This window comes from Physeter macrocephalus, chromosome 4, assembly GCF_002837175.3.
Source record: "Physeter macrocephalus isolate SW-GA chromosome 4, ASM283717v5, whole genome shotgun sequence".
NCBI classification, from domain to species: domain Eukaryota; kingdom Metazoa; phylum Chordata; class Mammalia; order Artiodactyla; family Physeteridae; genus Physeter; species Physeter macrocephalus.
Genome location: NC_041217.1, coordinates 139,662,060 through 139,687,419, shown reverse-complemented (window position 1 = coordinate 139,687,419; position 25,360 = coordinate 139,662,060). Strand labels below are relative to the sequence as shown.

The 25,360-nt window shown below is 44.0% G+C and overlaps 2 protein-coding genes across 2 annotated transcripts; both read right to left on the bottom strand.

Moving 5' to 3' along the window:
• Positions 1-7,611: 7,611 nt before the first annotated feature.
• On the bottom strand, positions 7,612-13,857 carry CZIB (CXXC motif containing zinc binding protein). Its single transcript, XM_007128156.4, is given in 10 exon segments — positions 7,612-7,870; positions 8,788-8,853; positions 9,585-9,662; positions 10,944-10,975; positions 11,185-11,266; positions 11,653-11,709; positions 13,242-13,325; positions 13,564-13,680; positions 13,683-13,793; positions 13,795-13,857. Coding segments are annotated over 10 exon segments (753 nt in total). The 5' UTR covers positions 13,843-13,857; the 3' UTR covers positions 7,612-7,792.
• A 1,487-nt stretch (positions 13,858-15,344) lies between these two features.
• MAGOH (mago homolog, exon junction complex subunit) lies at positions 15,345-25,326 on the bottom strand. The gene is made up of 5 exons (XM_007128158.3): positions 25,139-25,326; positions 22,313-22,371; positions 21,001-21,111; positions 16,747-16,829; positions 15,345-15,607 (listed from the first exon to the last, which is right to left on the bottom strand). The coding sequence occupies exons 1-5, from the start codon at positions 25,224-25,226 to the stop codon at positions 15,508-15,510; spliced, it is 441 nt and encodes a 146-aa protein (XP_007128220.1). The 5' UTR covers positions 25,227-25,326; the 3' UTR covers positions 15,345-15,507.
• Between the last annotated feature and the right edge of the window lie 34 nt (positions 25,327-25,360).

Sequence of the window (25,360 nt, the reverse complement as noted above, 5' to 3'; positions counted from 1 at the left end):
ATTTGTTTGTCTAGGCTTCTGGTAATTAGATCTTAAATTAGCTGGCCTCCCAACTGAGGAGGATGAGTTTTGTTAAATTAATACCTGTTGCTCCTGACCCTAAAGCAGCTCCCATGTGGAGTTTCCCACGGTGCTTTGGGAAGCCAGCAAGCTCTGTCCTGGTGGCTCTTTTCCATGACTCCTGAACAAGTAAGTATGGCACATCTCCAGATCCACAGTCACACCAGCCTCTCTGGAAGTTATCTGCTACTCTTTGAGGTGCCTCCAGGATCCCCAGAGTGAGTTTCGTGGATACTATGTAGGTTCCTTTTTTTAAAAGACAGCTTTTTTTTTTTTTTTTTTTTTTGTGGTTCGCGGGCCTCTCACTGTTGTGGCCTCTCCCGTTGCCCATTGAGGAGCACAGGCTCCAGACGCACAGGCTCAGCGGCCATGGCTCACGGGCCCAGCCGCTCCGCGGCATGTGGGATCTTCCCGGACCGGGGCACGAACCCGCATCCCCTGCATCGGCAGGCGGACTCTCAACCACTGCGCCACCAGGGAAGCCCAAGACAGCTCTATTGAGCTATACTTTCCATACCATACATTTCACTTATTTAAAGTATATCATTCTGTCATTTTTAGCATATTCACAGAGTTGTGCAACCATCACCACAATCAATTTTAGAACATTTTCATCTCCAGTAGAAAGGCTGTACCGATTAACAGTCACTCCCCTTTTCCCTCAACCCCCTAACTTCCCCCAAATCTTAGACAAAACCATAATCTACTTTCTGTCTCTATAGATTTTTCTATTCTGGACATTTCATATAAATGGGATCATATAATATGTGGCCTTTTGCTTAGCATAATGTTTTCAAGATTTATCCATGTTCCAGAACATGTCAGTACTTATCTTCTTTTTATTGCTGAATACTATTCCAGTATATAGATGGATCACATTTTATTTATTCATTGATCAGTTGATAGTCAAATGGGTTTTTTCCACTTTTTAGCTATTATGAATAATGCTGCTATGAACATTTGTGTGTAAGTCTTTGTGTTGACATATGTTTTCATTTCTCTGGGGTATTTACCTAGGAGTGGAATTGCCGGTCATGTAGTAACTCTGTTTAATCATTTAAGAAACTGCCAGGATATTCTCCAAAGCGGTTGCACCATTTTACATTCCCACCAGCAGAGGTGAATGTTCCAGCTTCTCCACATCCTCACCGACACTTGTTTTCATCTATTTGGATTATAGCCATTCTGGTGAGTGTGAAGTGGTATCTCACTGTGGGTTTTATTAGCTTATGTTTTAAATTAGACCACCTCGAACATATTTTCCAAATCTAGTGACACCTATCCAATTATCTTCATGTGACAGAATAACTGACAAAAAAGGAATGGGAGCCAGGATCGGAGGAGGTGGACGTGAGACAGTGGGGTAGGTGCTGAAAGGGAGAGTTTAGGGTGTTTCAGGAGACACAACTGGGGCTTGATAAACAAAGAGATGAAGGGAGCCTCCAGCAGAGAATAGAGCTCTGGGAACTGCTTGAGCGGAATTGGTTACAAGTATATCTTCTTTCTGGGAGTCTCCCGTTATAAAGAAGACAGGGCCACTGAATAAGCAGAATCATATTTGGTATTTATGATATTAAGTGGAAAACAGTTAAATATAATCTTAATGCTGCTAGGATTATAGCCATATAAAAACATGTCTGTGTGTAGATAGGCCCTGAAAGAGAACAGGGGAAAATAAACACACTTTATTAGGGAGCTAGGATGGTGGGGTTTAAGAAAATGTTTATTTCTTTTTTCCTTTATTGATATCATACTGTTTGTGCAATACAAAGTTGTTCGGCAGGAACCAGAAAAAAATTCACGTTAGCAGCCCCTCGCTTCCTTACCAGCCCTCCTCATGCCTCACGCTTCAGCCACACTAAGCCTCCCATTGGTCTCACACATGTATGAGCTTTACTGTGACTCGGTACCTTGCACATGCCATCCTCCATCCTCAGAATGCCCTTGGCTCCAGCACATCCTCTGCCAAATTAGTCCTTGTTCTTTTTAGCCCAGCTCAAATGTCCTCTCCCATGAAGTCACGCTCATGGGGTCTCCCCGGAAGAATGCGTCATCCCTTCCTCCATATTCCGCTCCTCCCAGCTTTGGCTTCTGTTTTGGCCAGCGAGGGGCCTGACACATAACGTGTTATTTCTGGAGACTGCATAGTTCCCTCCCGGCACCCGCACCTTTGCAAGGTGACTTTGTAGCGCCTCCTGTCAAGAGGCGGAGCCTATTTCTCCCCTCCTAACTGGCCCTCCTCCTGCCTCTAGACTCCACTCATTCCCTCCAGTCCATTCTCCTCACTGTAGCCAGTGATTTTTTTCATGTACAAGTCTGATCATATCCCTGCTTAAAATTCCTCAGTGGTTTTCCATTAACTTGGAAAACAGTCCATACTCCTCAGTGTGACAGTCGTGGCCTTGATGGAGCTGGCCCTGCTCATCTTTTCAGCCCCACCTCTCTTAACAGCTTACCCTGAGGAAGTTGCCTCTGCTTGGAGCATAAGCCCCTCTCCACCCTTTCAGCTATCTTCTGCTCAACCTTCAGGTTTCAGATAGACTGCACCTCCTCTCACCCCACCCCTCTGAGACTGAGTTAGTTGGTGCCCCTCCTGTGTATGCCCAGAGCATCCTGACAATATAACCTTTATCACAGTGCTTTTCAGTTTCTGCAACTGTCTCCATTACTAGATTGTGGCTATATTCCCTGTGCTGTACAATACGTCCTTGTAGCTTATTTTATACATACTAGTTTGTACATCTTAATCCCCTACCCCTATCTTGTCCCTCCCCCTTTCCCTCTCCCCACTGGTAACCAATTAGTTTGTTTTCTATATCTGTGAATCTGTTTCTTTTTTGTTACATTCACTAGTTTGTTTTATTTTTAAAATTCCTCGTATAAGTGATATCATACACTACTTGTCTTTCTCTCTCTCTGACTTACTTCACTAAGCACAATACCCAAGTCCATCCATGTTGTTGCAAATGGCAAAATTTCAGTTTTTTCCTCGTTCTTTTTTGTGTATCTGTTATAGATTTTTCGTTTGTGGTTACCATGAGGTTTATACATAGCAATCTTTATGTATACGTGATTGTTTTTAGTTGCTGATCTCTTAATTTCAAATGAATTTTAACACCCCTGCATTTGTACTCTCCTCCTATCATGATGACTGTCTTTGACATCATATTTTACATCTAATTGTTTTGTGTATCCCTTAACTACTTATTGTGGATATAGATGATTTTACCACTTTTTTCTTTTAACCTTCCTACTGGCTTTGTGTGTGGATGATTTCCTACCTTTATAGTATATTTGCCTTTACTGGTGAGGTTTTTCCTTTCGTAATTTTCATGTTCTATTTGTGGCCTTCTCTTTTTCACTTAGAGTTCCTATAACATTTCTTGTAAAGCTGGTTTGGTGGTTCTGAACGTTTGTTTTTGATGTCTCCATAAAATCTGAATGAGAGCCTTGCTGGGTACAGTATTCTTGGTTGCAGGATTTTTCCCTTTCATCACTTTAAATGTATCATGTTGCTCTCTTCTGGCTTGCAGAGTTTCTGCTGAAAAGTCAGCTGATAGACTTATGGGAATTCCCATGTATGTTATTCCTTTCTTTTTGCTTTCCCCTTTCTGATTTTAATAGTCTCTCTTTAATTTTCGCCATTTTAATCACAGTGTGTCTTGGTATGTTTCACTTTGGGTTAATCCTGTATGGGACTCTCTGTGCTTCCTGGACTTGGATGACTGTTTCCTTTCCCAGATTAGGGAAGTTTTCAGCTTTTATCTCTTCAAATGTGTTCTCTGCCCCCTTTCTGTCTGTCTTCTCCTTCTGGGACTCCTATAATGTGAATGTTAGTATGCTTGATGTTGTCCCAGAGGTCTCTTAAAACTGTCCTCATTTCTTTTCATTCTGTTTTCTTTTTCCTTTTAGCATCAGTGATTTCCACTACCCTGTCTTCCAGCTCACTGATCTGTTCCTCTGCAACATTTGGTCTACTTTTGATTCCCCTTGGTGTATATTTCATTTCAGTTATTGTATTTTTCATCTGTTTGGTTCTTTATATTTTCTAACTCTTTGTTAAAAACTTCTAACTTTTGCTCTATGCATCCATTGTTCTCCCGAGTTCTTTGATCATATTTATGATGACTATCCTGAACTCTTTCTTGGGTAGATTGGCACTCTCCACTTCACTTAGTTCTTCTTCTTAGCTTTTACCTTGGTCCTTCATCTGGAACATGTTCTTCTCTTGCCTTACTTCGCTTAAATTGCTGTTTGTATTTTTATGTATCGTGTAGGTTAGTTGTTTCCTGACCTTGGAGAAGTGGCCTTCTGTAGACATCCTTTGTGTCCCAGCACCCTACTACCCTCTTGTCCCCAAGCTATATGCTCTAGGGTTTCCCCCCATGAGGGCTGCATGGGTCTTTCTGTTTGGCAGGCTATGTGGGCAGTCTGGTAGGCTTGGGTGGCCCCCAGTCCAGTTGGTTGCCAGGCCCCACCTTACGCAGAGGCTGCTGGCTGTTGGTTGGCAGGGCTGTCACGAGGCAGCTGACTGCACAACCCCGGGCGGCCCTGGGGCTAGTACTGGCTCACTAGTGGGTGGAGCCATGATCCAGAAGACCCCAGGATTGTAGTCTGCCCACTGGTGGGCGAAGCCACGTCCTGAGGTTAGTGCCAGACTACTGGCAGGCAGAGCTGGGTTCTGGAGTATGTTTGCGGGGCCCCAGGATCCCAGAGCTGGTGTCGTATCACTTCAGGGGTGGGGGAAGGGAGATTCCTGACATGGGTGGAGTGTGGGGTGTCCCAAAGCTTTGTTGGCCTACTAGTGGGCACGGCCAGGGCCCAGCTGGTCCCAGGGCAGCCTGCTATAGGCCGATTGGGTCAGCAGGCTGTGGGATTGCAGATTTCTTGCCTCTGGTGTCTGTCCCCTTGTGGGTGAGGCTGGTCCAAAGGTTAGAGCAGACTTCATGGAGGGCAGGGTTGGGGCCCAGGGGGTTCTGGGACTGGTGCCTACCCACTGGTGGGTGGAGCTGGGCCCTGGGCCCTCTGGTGGGCAGGACAGTGTCCAGAGGTGGCTCTGGGCTCATGAGGTCTTTAGCTTGTGTGCTGACAGGAGGGGCTGTGTCCCCACCCAGTTAGTTGCTTGGCCTGAGGCGTCCCAGCCCCGGTGCCTAGAGGCTGTTGTATTGGGTCAGGTCTTGGTGCTAATGAGCCAGAGGACGGGACCCACAGTGGTGCCCACCAGCGCCAGGGCCCATGCGGTAGAAGCAGCTCCCAAGAATGGCTACCACCAGTGTCTATGTCCCCAGTGGAGCCACAGTCGCCCCCCTCCAACCCCCCAGGAGACTCTCCAAGACCAGCAGGTAGGTCTGGCCCAGGCTTCTATCAAATTAGTGCTTTTGCCCAGGGTCCCAGAGCATGTGAGGTTTTGTGTGCCCTTTAAGTTTCTTCTTTCCCCAGTTTTGTGGGACTCCTGAAACCAACCCCCTCTGGCCTTCAAGGCCAATTGCTCTGTGGGCTCTTCTTCCCAGTACAGGAACTCCTGTGGGAAGATCCTCTGCAATATAATTACCCTCATTTGCGGGTCATCCAGCTGGGGGTACGGGACTTGACTGTATCATAAGCCCGCCTCTCCTTCCCATCTCGTGTGGGTTCCTTCTTTATATCTTTAGTTGTAGATCTTTTCCAGGAGGTTCCCATATTTTTCATTGATGGTTGTTCTACAAACAGTTGTGATCTTTGTGTGCTCGTGAGAGGAGGTGAGCTAAGGGTCTTTTACTCTGCCATTTTGACCAATTTATCGGTCATGAACATCTTTGATAGATTTAATTCCCAGTTACCTTTGGGGGTATTTTTTTGGTTGCTGTGCCTATTGTAAATGGCATTTTCTCTTGAATTGTGTTTTACATGTTGCCAGTGTACTGAAATGCATTTGATTTCTGTATATTGATCTTAAATCCAGCACGTGATAATGCTTTTGGATTCGCTAAGTGGAAAATCAAAATCTGTGAAAAGTGAGTTATTTCTTCCTTTTTAGTCCTTGCACCTTACTTTCTTTTCAGTCTAAGTGCTGCGGCAGGGGCGGTGTAGGGGCAATGATGAATAGAGAGATCCAGGATATCCTCATCTCACCCCAATCATGAATGGAATACTTCAAACATTTCATTTGCTCCGGGTTTCCTGTAGATATCCTTTGTGAGGTAAGGGTAGTTCCTTTCTGTTCCTAGTTTGCTAAGCGTTTCTATGGTTTGTTGCTGAATTTTACCAAATACTTTTCTGCATCTACTGACATAATCTATTTTCCATGTGTTACTGATTATTTGGGTTCCTCTACTCCCTACAAGATGAGAAAATAATTTACAATATAAAGAAAACCTTGAGATCCTTTTAGTGCTTGCCTTTATAACACATACTGGCTAGTACGGAGACTAAAACCCAGAAAGCCCGTTTATCCAGCCTGACGCTCCCTTGTTTGCTTTCAGGCCAGGCAATGGACCGTTCTAGTCGGTGGGGGCTGGTGGAGCTGCTGGCCGAGGGAGGCCAAAGAAGCCCTGCTCTGTCAGGTGCAGAAAGCACAGGCCCAGGGGCCGGGAACACGGGGGACCTAGAGGACACGTGACAGCTGCCAGACTGGAGAGGAGACGGCAGGCATCTCTTCCCCACCCTTGGCTATGGCTTTACCTGCCTCTGAGGTCCCCTTCCTAGAGCTCCACAACCAGCCTTGGAGCGGGCAGACCCTTTCCCAGAGGGCCACTCAGAAGATGAAGGTAGTAATTCTTCCAAAGAATTCCAGGCTCCAGCAGAACACTGGAGAGGAGTTAAGGTCTCTCGTGACAGGTTTTCCGAATGGTGGAGTCACCGGTATGAAGACGTGAGCTTGCCCTCATGACTTACTTACTTACTTAACCGTGCACTGAACAACTCTGTCCACTGTAAGAGGATCTTTAGACCCAGGGAACCAGGCCCACGACACAAAGAGGCCGGGACTGTTGTCTTCAGACCTCCACAGGGCTGTCCAGGGGCAGAAGAACACAGAAGTGTGACCACAAAGGGGGACAAACCAGGACCATCAGGAGGAGCTAAAGGAAGCACAGAGGCTGACTCAGCATAAGGAAGAACTTTCATAGGGATTCCCTTGGTGGGAGGGATTGCCCCATCACAGCAAGTGGGCAAAGACCTGATGACCATCTGGCAGGGGCTGGAGAGAGAAGATTCATGCCAGGATGGAACTGCTGCCCTCCCAAGTCCCTCTGGCCCTGGAATGTGCAGTGACACCAGCGAACAGAGTTGCCTGGGTTTACCCAAGAGCCAAGGTGGTCAGTGTGACGTTTTGGCTCATGACATCATTCCGCAGGCTCCGCTGCCCTCTGTACCAATGAGTTTGACACCTCTGGTCCCCTGGGGTGGCCTGTGCTCTCCCCAAGAGCTTGAGAGCCCTTAGGAGCTCTGTGTTCCTATTTTGCAAATTGGATCAGGCTAAGATTCTGTACCGTGGGAAGGTGCCAAGAAGCCATCAAAGCCCTCCAACATGAAGGGGAAGTGGAGGGAGGAGAGCGGTTGTTCATCCACCAGTGAAGCACAAACAGGGGCTTTATTGGTGGGGCTCGGGAAGCTGTGACAGCCCAGTACGCAGGCTGTGAGGGCCTGGACAGCTGCCAGGAGACGAGACATGAGGGGACCAGCCTCTGCACTGTGCTGCTTGGGACACGTTGTCCCTTTTCAGTTCTTAGAGGCAAGTGTGCAGGAAGAGGGTTCAGGACTTCACAAACTGGTGGGTGACCTCGTAGACTCCCACAGACTCCTGAGCCTTTTCGTCATAGTCAGTCCAGTCCTGTGGGAAAAAAATGGCAGTGTTTGTTAGCCTCACGAGGCGGCCTGGGACAGCATGGGGCGTGGAGGACTAGGACTTAAAAGGCCCAGCTCAGGCTCTGGCTCAGATCTTCAGGAACATGTCAGGCCCAGGACAGAGCCAGACTGCTCAGGCCTTAATTCCTACTCTTCTAGCTTTGTGATTTGGGGCAAGTCACTAACTTCTTCTCTGAGCCTTGGTTCTGTCCTGTATTTTAAAAAAAAGAGGACAGCAGTAGATTTTACACTGAATGTTGAAAGAATCAAGAGTTAACACATGTAAAAGTATTTAGCCTAGGGCCAGGCACATATGAGAGCTCAGTAAATCCAGTTACTGTTATTAGGTGCTATGCAAACTGAAAAAGTTTTTGTCCTTCCTTCCTCTGAGGCCTGACCATAAGCCTTCCTTATTTGCAAGGCAGTAACATGTCCAGTTGATTCTTGGTATTCACAGTAGTTACGTTCTACAAAGTCCCCACAAACACTGTATTTATTAGTGAATACGGAATCACTGCTCCCAGGGGAAATACAGGGTTAGGTTCCTGGGAGCATCTGATTCTGTTTAAAAACACCTTATTTAACATACATACATATATATATAGAGAGAGAGAGAGAGAGCTGATTCACTAATAATACTGAACTCACAGCCAACAGTGGTGTATCTCACACCTGAACAAGCTTGTCTAACACGTATTTTGTCTGTAAGGCACACGCAGCTTTCCTGCGTGTGAACACTAGGCAGCGCTTCGGCACTACACTTGGGGCTATCGTAAACACCAAAACCACCAACAAAAAGCACGAAAGCGTGGAGTCGGCTTCCCACTGAAGAGCCTTGTTCACCAAAAGGGTTATTTCCACCAGGTGCCCTAGAGCTCCCCGCAAGGCCCCCAAGTCCCGTACCTTTTCCTGCAGATTAATGTCACTGAAGACTGTCCCGGATTCCACACCCTCAGCAGCAAACCCGGCCTGCAGGTGACAGGAAGGCAGCAGTTAATCTGGGGGAAAGGAGGCACTGGCCTGGCCTGTGGGTCCTGGTCAGGGAACTGGCCTTTCTCACAACACCTCTGGCATGGGAAGACAGAAATACAGTGTGGGCTGCTGTTCTGGAATAACTACTGAGCTTCCATGCCCTGGCAGCTGCCCTGGGACTAGAGTGGTTTCTCCAAATTAGAGCCCTGGCCCAGAAGGCAGGAGGTGTGGGGTAAACCCTTCCATTACCCTTGATTTTCTGAAACACCCTAGGCGTGTCACTTCCCTCTCTGGACCTCAGTTTTCTTACTTATGAAACGGGGATGACAACACTCTCTCTTCTGCCTACCTCACAGGGTTGTGAGGTGAAAATGCTACACAAATAAAGTGGCCTGAGCACTGGCTCTGGAATCGGACAGATGTGGGTTCAAATCACAGCTCCATTGCTTACTAACTGCATCACCCTGGGCAAGTGGCAAAATCTCTGAATTTCTTTTCTCATCTGAAAAATAGGATGTATAACTTCACAGGGTTACTGTGAGGATTAAGTGAGGTAACATTAAAAGTGACAAGACTGGTGCCCAACATATATTAGATGCTTAATAAATAACAACTGTTATTCTTAGAAATGAGAATTCCTAGTCCACGGTCTCTGTAGGAAGCACAGTTCTGCTGTCACTTCCTATACGCCCTCCCCAAAGATACAGGTTCCCCAGGAAGACATGCACCTGGGGCTGGAAATCGACTGGTTCAAGTCCTCGGCACTCAAACTCCACTATCGTCTTGAACTTCTCGTTGTCTTCGGCCTAGAAAGGAAGTGTGTTGAGGAGGTAGGTCCAACTGTGCCCTCAGGATGACTCCACAGCCCCTGAGAGCCCAGAATGGGACTCAGGGGCAACTCATCCTGTTCTGGAAGAAGGCTGCCTTGACACCTGCTTGCCACGAGACCTTCTTGGATGTGGACTCTGGGGTCAGGGTGCCTGGATGTGAGCTCAGACACAGTTCTGCCTCTCTCCTCCTCTGGGCCTAAGACTGTCACCTGGAGCTGAGGAAACCACTACAGGTTTATTGTGAGAACCTGAACTAGGTGTAAATTGCCCAGTATAGGACCCGACACTATGCTCAATGAATGGTCGATAAAATTATCAAAATAAAAACTATGAAGAAGAATGTTAAGCTATAAGGTTTCCAGGTCATCCCAAAGGCCCCAGTACACTTCGCTGTGGCCTTCTGCTAACCATCCGCCATGCTGTCAAGGCGGGGGCTGACTTAAAGCCCTTGAAGTGGGATATGCATGTGGAGGAGGCACACTGAGGGGGGTGGTACAGCCAGGAAATTCATGCCTCCCTGACCCCTGGGCCCACAGACGCCAAGGACACACCCACACATTCATTCTCATTCTGTCATTTACTGTAGAAATGCTTCCTGCACACCAACCATGTGCCTGGCCCTGGATTGGCTTTTGTTTGCTGGTCCGTCTCTTCCACTAGATTATGATTTACTTGAGTGCAAGTCCTTATGTGACTTTTCCCTTTAACTTCAGGACAAAGCTGAGAATGTAGCATAAATCAGACATTTTTCAAAAATACCAAGTAAGGAATGGATGAAGACACAGACCCAAAGCATACACTCCCTCCCTCACCTTTGGACTAATCTGTTAATGCAGTAACGTATAAATACCTAATAAAATCAAATATCAAGGATGGATGCACTGTCTCATCCATGGATTCAGAGAAGGCTCACTAGCCCTCCAAGATGTAGACAAGGCAAGTGTTCCCAGTGATGGAAACTGAGTGGCCAGGTTGGGTCAGAGGTCCCCTAAGCTCCCACAGCCCAACACTTATAAGAAAGCAGTACAATAGCCTAGTTATGAGTCTTTTTCCTACCGAGCAACTCAGTCAGGGTAAGGTGAATAAATGACTGACAGTGAATGAATGACTGAGTGAATGAATGAACAAGTAAGCACATGAAGTCAATCAGTTCCATGGTGGGTCACTCTGGTGCAGATGTAACTCTAGAACCCAGGCCTCCTAGTTCCCGGCTTGGATCTAATCCCACCATGCCTGCCACTGCAGCAGGAAACTTACATTGTAAGGTTTGATGGTGCTGCTCAAAATCTCTGAAATGTAAAAGAGAAGACAAAGTCGATCTGAGTCCATATCCCAGCCCCACCCAGGTACCCAGATGTGGCTCTGGGCAAGAGTCTACGGCAGAAGCTTGGATACCTCAGGCCTGGGTCCACCCACAGGTAACATGAGCATGCTTTCGGTCTGGTACCACAAAGCCGTGGGCCAGCCTGGCAGAGGTCAATATCCATGGCCTACCTACCAATGGAGTTTTCCCTTGAACACAGCTTGCACTTCTGAACCATGGAGGCACTGCCACGGCCTCCCTTCAGTGCCACGTTGTCCTGGCAAGCAGTAAACAGAACCTCTAGTCACATATCAGTCAGATGTAAGGGTCCCCAGGAGACCCAGTCCTACCACTTATTATCAATTAATATTATAACAATATTTAAATACACACCACCTATATCTACCAAGACCCAGACAGGGTGAGCAACTTGCTAGGACAAGAATCCTGGGAAGGCTTCTTGAGAGTGAGGAAAGGACTTCCCCTTGATTTTGAACTCTGCCTCACATCCCAAAGCCCATTGTTCCCAGTTGATCACACTCTGCCTGCCCTCCCAAACCACAAAAAGTGGGGTCCAAAGACCGGGGAGGTGAGGGCCACATATCCCTGCCCAGAGGCCTATGTGTGTCTGTATATGGGTATAGTGGTGGGGGGAGCAGTTACCATCAGCCGAATGTACTGCCACTTCTCTGAAATCTCACCACAGTTGCCACATTTCATCTTGGGGAGGGGGAAAAAGAGTATTAGTAAAGAAGTTGGCTCAGTTGGGCAGATGCTGAGGGAAGGGTAAGAACAGTGTGAGGTGGGCAGGCTCATCATCTTGTCAAGCAATCTTACCTCATCCTTATGACCAGCCCCACTAAGGACATAACCAGACTTCTCTCTGGGCAAAGTGTTTCTCGTGTTGGCTTGCTCATCCTCCTCTAAGAAGTCCCCGGTCTGGCTAGAGATTCAAGGCTCAAGTAGTACAGAAATGGCTTCAAAGTCCCCCCACGCCTCCGTTGAGTTAGGAGCTTCCTGCGTGTCCTTACAGGCCCTGTAGGTTCCTGGTAAAAGTATTTATCATTCTCTTGCTACTCCTCCTTTGTCTCCTTCTCTAGACTCTGCTTTTTGAAGCCAGGAAACATCAACTTCTCAAATAAGCCCTGGCACTCGGGCTTCAAAATATATGGAAATAAAGGTGGGCAGAAAGCTTCCTGAAAGATAGGGCTTTTGCCAGGTACTGAAAGATTCTGGGATTTAGACTGAAAGGAAAACAGATCAGAAGCTCCGGGATCTGGGAGAGCAAAGGGCCTCAAACTGCTCAGTTAAGAAGAGGACCTCTGTAGACCATCCCACTAGAGTACCAGATTTACCAATACAGGATGGGGAATTAAGAATGGAGCCAGGGGCTTCCCTGGTGGCGCAGTGGTTGCGCGTCCGCCTGCCGATGCAGGGGAACCGGGTTCGTGCCCCGGTCTGGGAGGATCCCACATGCCGCGGAGCGGCTGGGCCCGTGAGCCATGGCCGCTGGGCCTGCGCGTCCAGAGCCTGTGCCCCGCAACGGGAGAGGCCACAGCAGAGGGAGGCCCGCATACCACAAAAAAAAAAAAAAAGAAAAAAAAAAGAATGGAGCCAGGCACAAAATTAAACGATTTCACAGTAAATAAAACCTAATCAACAAAAGAGAAGGTGAAATTATTCTTACTAAATAATCACAAGACCCCTTCAAGTAGCCTTTCGTTTAGTGTTTGTTTACATACCATGAAATGTTACGGAGGAAAAAATTACAAAAGATATTTCAAGATACTGCCAATTAAGAACCAGTAGGGCTTCCCTGGTGGCGCAGTGGTTAAGAAGCCTCCTGCCAATGCAGAGGACACGGGTTCGAGCCCTGGTCCGGGAAGATCCCACACGCCACGGAGCAACTAAGCCCATGCGCCAAAACTACTGAGCATGCGCTCTAGAGCCCGCGAGCCACAGCTACTGAGCCCACACGCCTAGAGCCCGTGCTCTGCAACAAAAGAAGCCACCGCAATGAGAAGCCTGCGCACCGCAACGAAGACCCAACGCAGCCAATAAATAAATAAATAATTTTAAAAAGAACTGACCAATAAACTTAAAAAAGCAAACATAAAATTCTACCCAGAAAAAAAGAGAACATTTAATAAGCATTTCTCATCTAGCCGGAGAGAAAGCTCCCGTTCACCACTGAGATCAGGGTGGGAAACCTTTATGCGGCCCCGGCCCTGGCGCCCTCACCAGAGCCTTACCTTCAGGTACCACCGGAAGTCCTCGCCCACTGGCCGGAGGTTGGTGACATTCTCCAGCGTGGCTTTGAGCTGTAGCGCGATTTTCTGAGAGGAGGAGCAGGAGGAGGAGCGCCAGGGCGACGGCGTCAACAGGGCCCGGGCAACTCCGCGCCTAGCCCCTGCCCGGCCCCGCCCCTCTCCTCCCCTCCCGGCATGAGCTGTGCCTCCCCGCTCCTTCTCAGCGCGAGCCCACTCCCCTCCTTCCCTCCTAGCGCGAGCTCCTGCCTCCCAGGTTCTCGCCACCTCCCGGCCTCTGCCCAGGCGGCGGCTCGCCTCCGCTTACCCCCATAGCGAACCGGCTCAGCCGGCGCTGTCTACGGCCACTGCTTTCCGGCCCGTCGTAAACGGCGGGCGCCGCTTGCGTACCCTCGCTGCAGCTCTGGGCGGGGCGCGGAGGCGCGGGGCGGGTCTCAGCGCGTCGGGGCTACAGCCGCACACCTGGCTTTTTCTCCTAGGCAAAGTGATCCTGTGGAGGTAGGCTGAGTCCGCAACTAGCCGGTGCTCAGACCCGCGGAAGGCTGCCTCCAGCAATCGGTAATTCCAGATATTTCCTGAACGCCATGCTAGTCTGAGAGATACCGCAGCAAACAACACAGTCCTGCCCGAAACCTCTGCGGGGTCCGCTTCCTGCCCTTCAGACTCTGCCTTCCCCCCAACCTCGCGCTTGGTCCCTGCCTGCCGTTGGAGGCTTCTTAGATCACGTCCGTTCACCCAGCCCAGGGCCAGCTTCGTAGATTTGAGAGATGGGACCTTTTTCATCTTTAAACTGCTCCTTCCTCCTTCCCCCAGGGGACCTTGCAGAGGGTTGGCTCGTGTACATGTCCTTCTCATTGTGGTCGCCAAGACTGGACACTCCCTTTCAGCTGGTTCTTCTCTGAGTTCCTGGTTTATTTTCTATCATACATTTACTGAACCTGTGCTCTTGTGCAGGGCACAGCTGAGACCATACAGAAGCTGTGAGCATTATAAGGAACAGCCTGTTTGAGGCTTTTACAGCTTCCTGAGGTCTAGTTTCTTTAAAATTTGGAGTGACTCTTTCGGATGTCTACTTTGCCACGAATTTACCTGATTGCCAGATACCCTTCTGTAGCAGAGGGTGCACTATAGCTAGGAAGCCTGACATCTCAGGTCCCACATCTGCACCTAACTTGCTGCCCTGTAATCTTTGAAGGAGGCAAAGTAGAGTGTGTGTGTGTTGTGGAGGAACACTTGCCTAGGAGTCACCAGACTTGGGACCTGTCCCAAGTTGGCCTGTCTTGAGGGACGTTGAGCTCAGCCTAATCACCTCCCCTCAGTCAAATGAGATTTATCAAGACCTAGTTCCTTTCAGCGCCCACTGTCTGTTCAGTCAGCAATTTGCCTCATTAAGGAAGCCATGCAAATTTAGCAGCAAGAAAAAGTTCCTACAGATTTACCTGCTGAACAAATCCCCACACTATCTACAACTAGGTTGCTTCTTAATGGCCGCTGGTATTCTGATTTTAAAATGAATTATTGGAAAAATTTTCTGAGACCAGGCATTTTATCCCTTATAATGTATTAAACCAAATATTTCCCCCCATACTGAAGTAGCTTCAGATATATCTATAAAGGTGATTTTAAAAAACCCAACCTCAGTTATAAAGCTGGATGAAAAAAACAAAACCCAAAATACCAACCACAATACTATTTCACATCTAAAAAATTAACAATACTTCATTAATACCAAATATCGTGTTCAAATTTCCTTAATGATGTCAATTTTACATTTCCTGAATCATGATCCATATAGGGTTCAAATATTGTATTGATTGTCTCTCAAATCTCCTTTAATATACAGGTTCTCACTCCACCTCCATTTATTTTATGTTTGCAGCTTATTTTTTGAAGAAATCAGATCCCTTGTCCTGGAGTTTCCCAGGACAAGGATATTGATTGGATTTCCACTGTATTTTTTAGCATGTTTCTCTATTCTTTTACTTCCTGTAAACTGGTAGGTATATGTATAGAGTTGATATGATTTTTGACAATACTTCACATAGGATGTTAGTGTTAAAAAGTAATTGAGAAGAGTGCACATGTTCAGGTCTTTATAAAATAATAAAAATTGCATTTTGTTACGTATTTATTAAAGACAATATTTCTAGTTTATAAAAAAAAATACTGCCCTGATATACACAAAAATGTCTTGATAATGGTAATTAAAAGCAGCACTCCCACCCCCCTTGTGTCCACACCAATATTCAATCTAGATTGGCTTAATCTTGAAGTGTAATCCAATAAGACTGAAGACCAAACACTTCAGGTCCTGGACAAGATAATAAAATACTCGTAAGCCTTCTGGATCCCTAAAATGCAAGAAGAAAAAAATGTTTAAAAAGCTGAGAAAACTCAGCAAAAAAATACCATTTACTAACCCACATTATTTATGTACCAGGATATTCCTCATAGAGGTATTTACAGAATTAAAACTTTGAAAACAACCCAGTGTCCAAAAAGAAAAAGCCTATATGCTATATATTAAAATGTAATATTATGAGGTAATTTAAAATGTTAAGGTTTCTTCTTAATGAGGAAATGCTTATATTAAGTGGGAAAAAAATCATGATTAAAGTAACAGACTGTTGATCTCAATTACATTTTTTGTGCTTTAAAAGACTATACTTTTTAAAGCACAGGAAAAAGACAAGAAATACTTTAAGATTAATGGTTATCTAATTGATAAGTTTATGGGCTATTTTCACCTTTCTACTTTTCTGTATTTCCTATATTTTCAACAATGAGCATGTATTACTTTCAGAATTAGGAAAACTTATTTTTTTAAGAAGTAGTACTAAGCAGGACCAAGAGGCTGAAGATTACTACGGCATAACTGGGTAAGAACAAGACTGTTCACAGGAAGACAGTTACGCCTAACATGTACTAAAAGTGAGCCATATCTAACCCCAAATCCTCGAAGCACAAGAGCCAAAGAGGTTGCCAAATTCTAAGGATTCTTTGTGGCATGTAGATTCATGTCTCAACTTTATAATTTACCCTACTGACAAAATGAATTTTTAAATTTATATTCTGAATAATTTCAAGTTTCACTAAAGTCAGGCTTTAAGATGTGCTATCTGAATAGCCAACACTGAGGAAGGTGTTCAGACTCATTGATTCTACAGTTTATTTCCAGCACTTGTTTTTTCATGTTTCATTTCTGTTCTGGCCAGATTCTTACCCACTTTGGCTGCTCTTATGGCACTACTCTGTGTGTGTGTCACTGAGAAGCTCTTATTAGCAATGATTGACTAAAACACCAAAAGCAAAAGGAGCAAGCCCTTGAAAATATATAATTTGGAGTCTCTCTATTGAGGGAGACAAAGCTGACCAATTCTGTCTTACATTTGTACCAGATCTTACCATAATGGTCCCAATTTGGTTAAGGGTTTCATATCAGCCTGCTCTAAAACAGACACATCTGTATATAAGGATCATGGATACTTACTTGGATTGATTGACATCAATAAGGGAACCAATTTTTGATGTTGTGAAAGAAATATGTTCATCTCCAATGACAATTTCAAGCTCCTAGAAACGAAATGTCAAGCTGAATTGGATTTTTCATCAGTCACACAGGAGAAGGGTTCATCATCTGCCAAATCACACAAACTCTAATACAGTTGGCCACATTACCAAGACCAGTTCAATCTGAGCCCTAAACTGTACTGGGCACTGGAAACAAAGAGATAAATAATTGGTATGAGATAAATACTGGTTTAGCCCTTGAGTAGCTTATACTCTTAGAGGAAGTTGTGTGTGTGAGGCTCCACCATTTAGAAGAATTTACATCATGCTTTGTATAGTTTTCATTGTTAACAATGTGGAGTAACGTGTATAAATCTGTTTTATGAATACCAAGAATCTAACTTTTCTGGGCAACATGGGACAAGAAAAAGAATTCCAGACCCTGAGCAGATCCCAGCTTTGTCACCTACTAGCTGTATGCCCTTGGGTCTGAATTTCTAAAGAGTGAAACAAGTACTATAATCTTAAAAAAAAAAAAATCTATTGGGTGGGGAGTTGGAGGCGGGGGGTGGGGGGGCCTATGGGACAGATCAGCAAAACCAAACAAACATCTCTGCCCTTGTGGAACTTACAATCTATTTTTTTTATATTTATTATTTATTTATTTTCTTTTCTTTTTTTGGCTGCATTGGGTCTTAGTTGCGGCATGTAGGATCTTCATTGAAGCATGCAGGATCTGTTGCTGCATCGCTCGAGCTCTTCCTTCGTTGAACAAGCGGGCTTCTCTCTAATAGTGGCTTTAGCTGCCCCGCGGCATGTGGGATCTTAGTTCCCTGGACCAGGGATAGAACCTGCATCCCCTGCACTGGGAGGAGGATTCTTTACCACTGGACCACCAGGGAAGTCCCAAACTTACAATCTATTGAGCTCTACTTCTTAACACTCAGATTTTAAAATGTTAATATTTTATCATATTTGTGTCAGATTTCTTTTTTAAGAAATATTAGAGTTTAGACCCACCTCCCACTCTGTTCTCCTTCCTGCCTCCCCAGAAGTTGGGGTGTATTCTTTCCACTCATGATTTTATATTAGGTAGTATATTTTTAAAATTTCACATAAATGATCGTACTATATGTATCTTTTTGCTTTTTTCATTCAACAAGGGTTTTTTTTTTTAATTTGTTTTTTATTGAGTTAACATTGGTTTTTTGTTGCTGTTGTTGTTTTTGGCCACACCATGCAGCTTGTGGGATCTTAGTTCTCTGAACAGGGATTGAACCTGGGCTCACAGCAGTGAAAGCAACGAGTCCTAACCACTGGACCAGCAGGGAATTCCCATATTGGGTTAAAATTGGTTTAAATGTTTCATGTGTACAATATTATATTTCTACTTCTGTAAATACTACAGTGTGCCCACCACCCAAAATTTAGTTTCCATCTGTCACCATACAGTTGATCCCCTTTACCCATTTTGCAACACCCCCTCCCCACCTCCCCCAGCACCTTCTCTCTTGTAACCACTACTCTGATTTCTCTATCTGTGTGGTTTTGTTTGGCTTGTTCATTTATTTTGTTTTTTGTTTTCAACAAAGTTTTTGTAGGTAGATCAAGTCCATTAGTTTTAAATGCTTTAGAATATTCATTTCCCTATTGAAGGAGACTTAATTTCCCAATTTTTGTTTCTATAAACAATGTGGTAAGGATATCCTTCTATGCATCTTGTGTATATATGTGAAAATCTCTCTAGGAAATTCCTAGAAGGTAAACATATTTTCAGCTCTGCTAGACACTAACAAATCGTTCCCTAAATGGTTGTACCAATGTTGTTTCCACCAGTATATATGAATCCCGCTTTTCTTTCTCATATTCTTTTTAAAACTTGGTGGTTTTTTTTTTTTTGACCATTCTAATAGGTCTGACATGGTATTTCACTGTTGTCCTCATTTTCACTTTTCAAATAAAACTGTAAATGTTTTCATAAATTTACTGCCCACTTGTTTTTCCAGTTCTGTAATTGTCTATTCATAACCTTTACACATTCTGCCACTAGTTTACCTTTTTATTATTAATTTGTAGTTCTTTATATATTCTGGATTGAAATGCTTTGCCAGTGATGTTTTGCAAATACCTTCCTCTAACCTGTGGCTTATCTATTTTATCTTGATATCTTTAGATAAAAAGAAGTTTTAAATTTAAAGAAGTCAAATTTACTAAACTTTTCCCTTGAGGAGTTTAAAAAACTTCTCTACCTGGAAATAATAAGACAGTCTATATTGTCTTTTATGTTTTAAAATTTAGCTTTATTTCTATAAATCATCTAATTAAAAAATACTCTGTAAATATATTGCCAATCAACTTGGTATACTTTGTTAAACAGTCCATCCTTTTTCTACTAATTTGAAAGCCCACCTCTGTCATATACTGTTCCAAGTTCCCATATATTCAAGGGTTAATGTTTCTGGGTTCTCTATTCTGTCCCATTGGTTTAGTGGTCAATTCCTGAGGCAATGTCACCATACAAATGACTATAGTTTTATAAGAAATCTTCAAAATTATCTTGGCTACTCTTGCCCCTTTGACCTTCCATGAATTTGAGGCTCCATCACGTTTTAGGAAAAATCCTGTTGTGATTTTTATCTGAATTGGAATGAATTTATAAATTATTTTGGTGAAAATCAATATAATATTGAGTCTTCCCATCCATAAAAATGATACATATTTTTATGTCCTTCTATAAAGCCCTTTCCCATAAGTTTTATATATCTTGTTAAATTCACTCCCAAGTCCTGTATAGCTTTTGTTGCTGTTATGAATGGGATTTTGTTTTTAATTACACTATCCAGTAGGTTGTTGCTGGTATATAGGAGTATGCCTTGCCCACTTCACAGGACTATTGTGAATGTTGAATGAGCTAATGGAGCTGAAAATTTTATCAATCCTAAAGCAAAATACGTACATATAGTATTACTAAGATCTTATGAACGTTAATTAAAAAGTGAACTTGAGTAAGTACTGAGGATGAGATCTTTTTCACTCTTCCTCAAGAGTTGGCCCATCATTCTGAGGTTAATTAGAATAAGCTTATACGAGTTTTCATATTAATTTAATAAATATAATTATTATTGAGCTTTTACTATACACTGACACTATTTCAGTCACTAGAGATATAGCAGTGAAAAAAAATAGGCAAAGTCCTTGTACTGAAGGAGTATGCAGGTGTATGTGTATGTCTGTTGCAGTGGAGGAGGAAGAGGGATGCATAAGGAAAATCAAACAAGGCAATTTCAGACAATGATAAATGCTATGAAGACAAAAACCAGATTTTTTTTTTTTTAAGTGGTGGGGAAAGGCATTTTAGATTGGATGGACAGGCAAGACATCACTGAGAAAGTGACATGTGAAGACCTCAATGATAAAGACAGTCTTGGATAGAATGTTCCGGGCAGCATGCAGGAAATGCAAAGGTCCTAAACTAAGAACCACCTAGGTGTATCTGAGTAACAGAAATAAGACCGGTGAGGTCTGAACACAGTGAGAGATGGTGAGAAAAGCAGAAGGTAAGGTGGGAGTTTGGACTTGATTTTAAATGCAGTGGGAAGCCACGGGAGAGTTTAAAATTAGTGGAATAAACAAATTTACATTTTAAAATGTAAATTTCCTTCCTTCAGGAAGGAAAAAATGGGCTGTACAGGACAAAAGAAGAAACAATGAAATCAATTAGAAGTCTGGATTAGGAAAGCAGCATTAATGTGGAAAGAAGAACCTTTCCTATTAATTCAGTCAAATATGACAGTGGCTTTTATTTTTTAATTGCCACAATGTTTTCAGAATAAATATCTAAGCCATGAATTTAAACAGATAAACTTAGTTGCTTGCATGATTTTCCATTAGATTGTTGAAATAACTATGTTTTGTTTATCTTTGTATCCTCACAACGTTTTGTCCATAGTCGTTACTCAGTAAGTAACATGGGCAGCAAATACTCTGAGAAGCAAGGGAGGGATCACAAGAGGAAATTCAGGGCTGGGCTGTAGGTGGTGAGCAGCACCACTTGCTCTCCACGATCCTCTGTGTGGGATTAATGCTTCCTTAGACCAAGGTGCTGGTAATCTGCTCTGTGTAGGGCTCCATATCGCACATACATACATGAGTATATTCAGTGTCATATGCAGAGAAGTAAACCTCATCTTATTTGTAAGATTTTTGCACCGTGGATAGTTGCTAAAACACCCACCTGCCGGCCCACTCGGTCAGGAGGAGGCCACAGAGCATCATCCTCTTTGGTAATTTCACTGTCATCAATTATTCTCTTCAGTTCCTCCATCACACTTCTATGTACATAAGCCTGAAAGCAAGTTAAAAAACAGAATTTCAATTGTATCGCTAAGCAGCATTCTGACTCAGATAGTGATGAAAAATAAAAGACTACTCATGAAAACTTATTTCTGGCACCTCTGTAAGTGGGAAGACATTCCGGCTTGACCTCAGCATGCCAAGAGGACGGCAGGGTCAGAAGTGCCCAATGACTACACCTCAGTCCCCCAACTAGTTGTTTCTATTTCTTGGTACATCCTGTTCACATGGACCTACTCCTTGCCTACTTACTAAACTCGCACTTGAGCCCCAAACTAAAGATCTGTGAGTAACTCTGGTTAATTTTAACTAAATGACATGCTTCTGAAGAGCAGAGATATGTCTTTTACATTTTACATATTAGTCCACATTAAAAAAAATTGTGAGTATGCTGACATGTATGGGTAAGCATAATACTGATTGCTAATTAAATACAATAGCATGAGAATATACTGACTGTTAAGACATTTTCAAATGTGACAAAGTGGTTAAAAGGAAAGAATAACTTTGATGAAACCTTAATGGTGTGGTAGAAATCATGCCAAAATGGAGCACACGGACTTGACAAAGGCAGGCATAGGTCTGAATTCCTGCTCAATCTCTTACTAGGAGGGCTAACTTTGTACAAGCCCCATAATTAATATCTGGGCCTTCACTGTCCTATCTGTAAAGGGTATATAATACCACCCATCACAGAGGCTTACAAAAAGGGTTAAAATAAGATCACAGATGTAATACCTAGTGTCACGCCTGGCATCTAACATGCATTCAATGATGTTAACTGCTTTCGCATGCTCCCTTTCCCCCATTCAAATGCAAATTAAAAGAGCTCTATTGAGTGCTAGGTACCAGGGAATATATCAAACACTAAGTTAGTGGGGGTAGGTTTTCTGTTTTTGCAGATGAAGCAACTGAAACTTATCAAGTTCAACCAGGAAGTGTGCCCAAGGTCACAAGGTTAGTAAGTAGAAGATTCAGGATTCAAACCAAGATTTGCAAGACTTCAAATGATTACCCGTTACCGATTCAGCATTGTTAAAGAAAATATAAACTAAAAGAAGATTTGAGAAAAACTTTAGAAGCTATCTACAGACATGTCTATACTTCCCTATTCTTTAAAGATCTTTCAATACTACTCACAGAAAGAACAAAAACGGGACAAAAGGCTAAACGGCTCTCAGAGGATTCATTACCTCTTTTCTGATCATGACATCATTTTTGTAATTGCTGTTGTTGGCGTATCTCAATTTCCCTGTGAGGGGCAAAAAACAAATTCAATATATAATAAAAACATATAAATAAAGGCTGCCTTATCAGTAAACAAAGGATGTTGCCGCCATCAAGCCACCAGCCACACCACTCCCAGCTCCCTCCCCACGGGTGCACCCTGAGGAGATTCAGGGTGGGGGAAACAGGATACTGGCCCTAGATAGTTAAGGTGCATATCAAAGGAATGATCTCAAGGAGCCAAGCATCTTCCTCTACATAGAAAAGTGCTAACTTCTTTAACTTGAGCTGTCTGGTATTTCTTTAATTAATAGTTAATAGTAATATTTTGAAGTTCTGACTACCTGTTTTTTTTTTTGTCTTTAGGGTTTGTGATTTTTTTTTTTGCACAAACTCCTATATATCCTGGCTCATCCCTTACCTCTTCGGAACAGTCCCTCAAAGCTATCTGAGAGCCTGTCTCCCAGGCTTAAGTCCTAGTATTTCTGCCGAATAAAACATAATTCTCAATCTTTGGGTTGTGCTTTTTTTTTTTCAGTCGACACTATTAAGTAGCCTCCCAGCCAAAAATACATCTGACAATGAATTACAGTTCTTGCAAAAGGCAGCTCAGGTGTGATAAAGGAACAGACTCTTTTGTGACTGGCAAATCATGTCTCTGCAGGTTAATGTCCTCAGCTGAAAATAGGAGTAATTGATAACTCACCTCCACACAGGGCCTTTTAGGCTCAAAAGAGTGGTGAAAACTTCTGAAAACTGTAAAATACTTTTTACATATATTAACAGGTGACTGTGAAACACTCTCATCTATCCCTAGATGGAAAAGCTGTGGATTTATTATTGAGCATATTTGGTATACAAGGCCCTTTGTGCATATGTGCATCTAACAGGCTAATTTGGGTATATATGGTGGATATGAAGAAGATAAAAGGAAATAGAGGAGATCATTATTTCCCTATAGAAGGCACACTAAAAAGAGCCAAATTAATTGATGCCTCACTGCACTGTCTCTCTGCCTCAAGTCTCTCTCATTTCAGGTCATTCTCCATACACTGGATAAAGTGATATAGTAACAGATGGCTCTGATTAGGTTACTCTAACACCCTGATACTGACAATGGCTTCCCACTGCCTTCTTGATAAAATCCAAATTCCTTAATGTGGCTTACTGTTGAGCCCCTTTTCAGCCTCACTCCTATAATAGTCCTCTCTCACAGAGCTGGAGTTAATCAAACTACACTTGACCCTTAAACAACGTGGGGGTTAGGGGCGCCCACCCTCTACACAGTCGAAAATCCGAGTATAACTTAAGAGTCAGCCAGCCCTCTGCATCTGTGGTTCCTTGGTATCTACGGTTCCTTACCCGAGATTCAACCAACTGTGGATCATGTAGTACCATAGTATTTACTATCGAAAAAAATTTGCATATAAGGGGACCCATGCAGTTCAAACCTTTGTTGTTCCAGGGTCAACTGTCTTGGTTTCTGCCTGAAACATCCTATGCACTTTTCGGGTTTTCAGCCTCCTTGCTGTTAATGCTGTCCAAAATGCCTTCTTGACTCATCTGCCTAACCAACTCCTACACATTCCTAAAGACTCACACCCCCCTTCCCCGTGTCATCTTATACAGGAAGCCTTCTTTGACCCTTCAGGATAGGTTAGGTGCCTTCTTTCTGCTCCTAGAATCTTCTGTTTCTTTCTACCACAACACTCAATACACTGTCTTGCTATTGTTAACAAAACTTTCTCTACAATTGGGGCTTGTCAGTTCATCTTTGTGCCCCCATTTAGTAGAAGTTTTGTCATCTTTGACTCCTTTTCCTTCACCATACTGGCCACGCCCCAAATCCTATCAATTGGCAAAGTCCTTTTGGTTCTGCCTCCAACAGTATCCTAAATCCTTCCCTCTACTTTTACTATCACCCTAGTCCCAACGAACATCCTTTTTGTCTTAACAACTGTAACTGTCTCCCATTAAGTAGTTGCCATTCTTGCCCATTCTGCACCTAATAGTTACAATACTTTTTCAAGAACAGATTACATCTCTGCTTGAAACTTTCCAATTTCTTCCTGCTGCACTTAGAAAAAAATCTAAACTCTACCATGAACTATAAAGACTACATGGTGTGACCCCGACATACTTATCCGACATCATCTCCTACTATTCTCCCCAGAGTTCAGTACTATTCAGCCACACTGGGCACCTGAAACACGCCTAGCTCATCTCTGCCCTACGGCCTTGACACTTGTTTCTCCCTCTGCCTAGAATGCTCTTCTTCCTGAGCTTCACAAGGCTGGCTCCTTCTTGGCAATCAGATCTCAGTTCAAACATGTGCTGTTCACAGAGTTCTCCAATGGCCACCCTTTCTAAAAGCGGCCCACCAGCAATTATTTCATCATTTTGTTTTATTTTCTGACCACTCATCACTATCTGGAATCTTTTTTCTTTTGGTTACGATCTCCCAGCACGAGGATACAAGTTCCATGAAAGAGGAAGCCTGTCCATCGTTCACTCCTGCATCCCAGAATGTGGAACAGAACCTGGCACAAGATAGGCGCTCAAGTAATGTTTGTTGAATGAAGCATTATGGTCAAAAACGTCACTAAACAGAAGTCCCTGCACACATAAAGAACCAGTGGGGCGGACATAGGATCGTTCCTTCCAAATCAGCGCCTCAACAGCCATCTGTCCCTTCCTCCTCCAGTTCCTCGTACATTCCGGATCCCCGGCCTCCCCACTAGCCCGCCCCCAGGCCTAGTCCTCGCTCCTGGGGAGCGGGAGGCTTCTCTCACCGTCCGGCCGGAACTCAAACTCCAGGAATTCGTGGCCGAATTTGCCCTTGTGACCCACATAGTAACGCAGATAGAAATCACTCTCCATAGCTGCCAAAAGGAAACCAAGACCAAACTTTAATAGCAAACCTCACAGCCGCCGTAGGCGCCCGACACTAACGTTTACGGCGGCGCGCGGAAGTGACGTCAGGCAACGGCATGGCCTGTAGCGGAGAGACCCCC

Bases quoted from the DNA above. Each gene is read 5' to 3' on its own strand.
- MAGOH (XM_007128158.3), bottom strand. From the start codon at position 25,226: ATGGAGAGTGATTTCTATCTGCGTTACTATGTGGGTCACAAGGGCAAA. The intron at 22,372-25,138 runs GTGAGAGAAGCC...TGCCCCTCACAG, and splicing joins GTTTGAGTTCCGGCCGGACG to GGAAATTGAGATACGCCAAC. The intron at 16,830-21,000 runs GTGGGTGTTTTA...TTTCGTTTCTAG, and splicing joins CTGACCGAGTGGGCCGGCAG to GAGCTTGAAATTGTCATTGG.